This window comes from Apteryx rowi, unplaced genomic scaffold (genome assembly GCF_003343035.1).
Source record: "Apteryx rowi isolate R43461 unplaced genomic scaffold, aptRow1 scaffold_56, whole genome shotgun sequence".
Classification (NCBI taxonomy): domain Eukaryota; kingdom Metazoa; phylum Chordata; class Aves; order Apterygiformes; family Apterygidae; genus Apteryx; species Apteryx rowi.
The window spans coordinates 620,537-623,849 of record NW_020450827.1 but is presented as its reverse complement, the minus strand read 5'-3'; the positions used below and the strand labels follow the sequence as shown (position 1 = coordinate 623,849).

The window sequence follows — 3,313 nt, the reverse complement described above, 5'->3', positions numbered from 1 at the left end:
GCTTAAACAGTGGCTAGGGCCAGAGCTGCTCTTAAGAAATCCTGAACCTGGGAAATCCGAGAGGTCCACGTATTTGATGGGAAATATAGCGTAATCTTATATCAAGGTATTTCTCTCGAGCTGTGAATATGTGTCTTCCCTTTCGAGCTGTTTGCTCCAAGTCTTCTGTTGTTCCGTGCTGGCAGTGTCCCACCCTAACTCCACCCCCGTGGCTTTAGCCGCTCTCCCGCTCGGAGCAGCTTGGTTTGTGTCAGACGATGAATTTGCTCATTTTCCTCCCAGACCTACTTAAGCCCGGGATGACTGCAGGCTTTCCGAGCGCGGCGCGAGGCGCGGGGCGGCTCGCCGGGTCGCTCCCGCCGCGCGGGATGAGCCTGTGGCGTCCCGGCGCTGGCCTGCACCCCCCCTCCCCGCCCCCCCGCCCGACGGAATTGCACCGGGATTAAGTGGCAGACTTGAACCTGTCTAATATTTCACAGCCCACCCCCTCCTGCCCTTTTCCACACCATCTCAGAGACATTTCCCTTTCTCCCCACGCTTCTGTTTAAAGAAGCCAGTTGGACTCGCTAAGCTGAAGGTCACAGGCAGCGCTGAAGGTGGGGCAGACTCCGCTGGTGATATTCCCGGGCGTCGCAGGGCCTGGGGAAGGGGGCACAGACCCGAGGGCCGCGGAGGCTCAGCACCGGCACGGCCRGTCCCACTGGGGCCGTTCTCCAGCCTGGCTGAGCTCTGGGTCAGTTTTGTTCCTGTTCTTCCAAAGGGGAAAACCCAGCTGGCTGAGGATCTCCTTTGCAGCGGCCTCTCTAGCCAGCCCATGGTCTTCCCCCTCGTCCAAGGCCAGAGCCTGGGTCTCGCTGTGCTCTGTTAGGCGCTCGCTGGTTGTCCTCAGTTCAAAGCATAGCGGTCCACAGGCCAGGTGTCCTCTTGCAGGGCTGCTCTGGGACGGGGATTTTCCCAGGCGTCTGACTCCCCCTCCCGTCTCGTTTCCCAGGCCCGCGAAGAGCTGAGGCCAGTGAAGGAGGACTTCGAAGCCAAAAACAAGCAGCTCCTGGAGGAAATGCCCAAGTTCTATAGCAGCCGCATTGATTACTTCAAGCCCAGCTTCGAGTCGCTGGTCCGCGCGCAGGTGAGAAGCCGTCCCCTTTGCCTGCCAGGCACCGGCAAATGCCCTTCTGGTGGTGTTTCTCCCTGCCCTCCTCGCTGCGGCGCATCGCAGGCCCTGCCAGGGTTTGCATTGCTCTTGGAACGAGGCACCGTCTCGAGCTGAACGTAACTCGCAGAGGAATACGTAGCAATCCCCCTTGACCGCTCCGCCAAAATGCCGTTCCTTCAGCAATGCTGTTGCCTCGCTGTGGTGTCTGAGCAAGGGCGAAGGGAGCAGTGTTGATCCAGGTGTTGGGGCAGGTGGGACACRGGGCGGGTAACTGCTCAGCACGGTCCTGGCAGAAGATCAGGCTGGCTTCTGCTGGTACCTGTAGCGATGCGGTGTTGGCCGGATGTCGGATAGACAGGGCAGCGGGAGGTGACCTTTCGCTGCTTCGTACACCTCAGCMCAGATCTGCCTCATATCGGGGACATTCCCGGTACAAATTAACATCCTGTACCACAAGGCCTGTTAGCATAACGCAGTTCGAGCCCTGGTTATAAATTAAACGCTGGAATTTGGTGGCTTATTCATTGGGATATGTCATCTCTTTGCATTTGCATTCCTGAGGTCAGAATTGGATCTTGTTTAAGATGATTATGATGTGCTCAGGGCTGGATTGTTTCTGGATATTGATAACCAGGACCGKTGTGTGCTGACAAAGATAGAGGCGGCTGCTGCGTAATCTGCACACCAAGGATTTGCAGGAAAGGGTGGCTTAAATAAAACAGCCTGCTTTAATTTCCATCTTCCAACTTCCTTCTGCGATTTACTGCTGCTTCTCCTTCCTTCTCCTCTCTCCCTTAAATCGTTAAGGCTGGGGAGGAACATTATYGTGATCTAATCTAGCTCTCCTTAGTGCAGAGCAGAATCTCGTCCAGACCAGTGGGATCTGGGGCCCTTGGCCCCTCTTGCCCAGTTGCAGGCACCTTCTGAGGACCTGAACTTTTGGCATCCCAGGCAAGTGGTGTGCCCTGCATCCCTGGGTGCACCCAGGGGTCAAGTGCAGGAGGTGGGCGAAACCGCRCGTTGCTGTTCGCGTGGGCGTCTTCGCACGGTATTTTTTAGGAGCTGCTGCAGTGACACAGGTGCAGCAGGATGGCTGCAAGGAGGTGCAGCGAGCACGTGTTTCATCTCACCTCCGACTTGGGGCCTCTCTGCAGAGCTGCCAGCAAGTTGTCTGCAGGCTGATTCACCTACCAGATGGTGTCGATTCACCCTGCCGCCGCCTGGTTAGATGCTGGGGATGCTGTTCTGGCTGTTCCCTTAGCAATCGGGAGCACAGGGCTCCGTGTTCCAGCCATCGCAGCTGAAATAACTAGACTCCCTGGAGCCACGGCAAAGTTTCGCTGGCCCTTCCCCCTTCCAAGCTGCACAAACAGGCTCCCGCCGCTGGCTGTGGGTGGGTCTTTTGGACGAGACCTTGAAACCCGAATGCTGCCTGCCCTATCTGGGCATCTGCGAGCTGCTGGCAGTTTCCTTCATGAGCGGCCTTGCCCCTCTGCCCTTGGACAAAATCTCCCTTCCCGCTGTCGTGCTGGGTGCCAGCCGGCTGCTGCCTTTGCTCGGCGGGAGGCAGAGCATGGGCGCCGGGGATGCCTCAGGCGCGAGGATGGAGGGGGCTGTTCCTTCCCTTCGGGACACRTCGGAAAGGGGAGCAGGGAGCCGCAGGGTTTCCAGTGCAGCAGGCGGCTGGAAGGGCCCGTTGCGGYGGTGTTGCTGCTCCCGACACGGGGCCGTTCCCTGCTGGGTCGCTGCAGCTTGCCTGTCGCCAGTGCCCTTTGCAGGACTCTGTTCAAACCCTCTGATTTCCTTGGGAATCCTCTGCTTTGCTTCGTGGCCACACACGGTCATCCGCTCGGTCTCTCTGCAGGTGAGGATTCTTCTTGGGAAAGGAGAGAGGGCTCTCATTTAATCCCCAAGAGGCGGCGTCATAGCAGAGCTGATGCATCTCCTGCAGGCTAGACTAAAGCTAGTCCCCGGTGAACGCTGAAGCCACATGTCACATGCTCTCCCTCCTGCATGGGAACGTAAGTGGGCTGCATCCTTCCACCCTGCRGCAGGGCTGCAGAGGAGCAGGAGGCGCTGGCAGGGGTGCGGACGGGAGGAGCAGCCCGCGGCCCCGCTGCAACCTCCCTGGCCGAGGCAGGGAGGAGAGAGCAGCCCTCC

At 58.7% G+C, this 3,313-nt stretch overlaps 1 protein-coding gene across 3 annotated transcripts in view; it reads left to right on the top strand.

Annotated features, from left to right (window-relative positions):
* The window catches only part of BIN3 (bridging integrator 3), a 45,403-nt gene that overhangs the window by 35,605 nt on the left and 6,485 nt on the right, over positions 1-3,313 (top strand). For all 3 annotated transcript variants that reach the window (XM_026081727.1, XM_026081729.1, XM_026081728.1), the window contains one exon: positions 992-1,126. In XM_026081727.1, the coding sequence (XP_025937512.1) occupies positions 992-1,126 (135 nt within the window). The remainder of the gene's footprint in view (positions 1-991; positions 1,127-3,313) is intronic.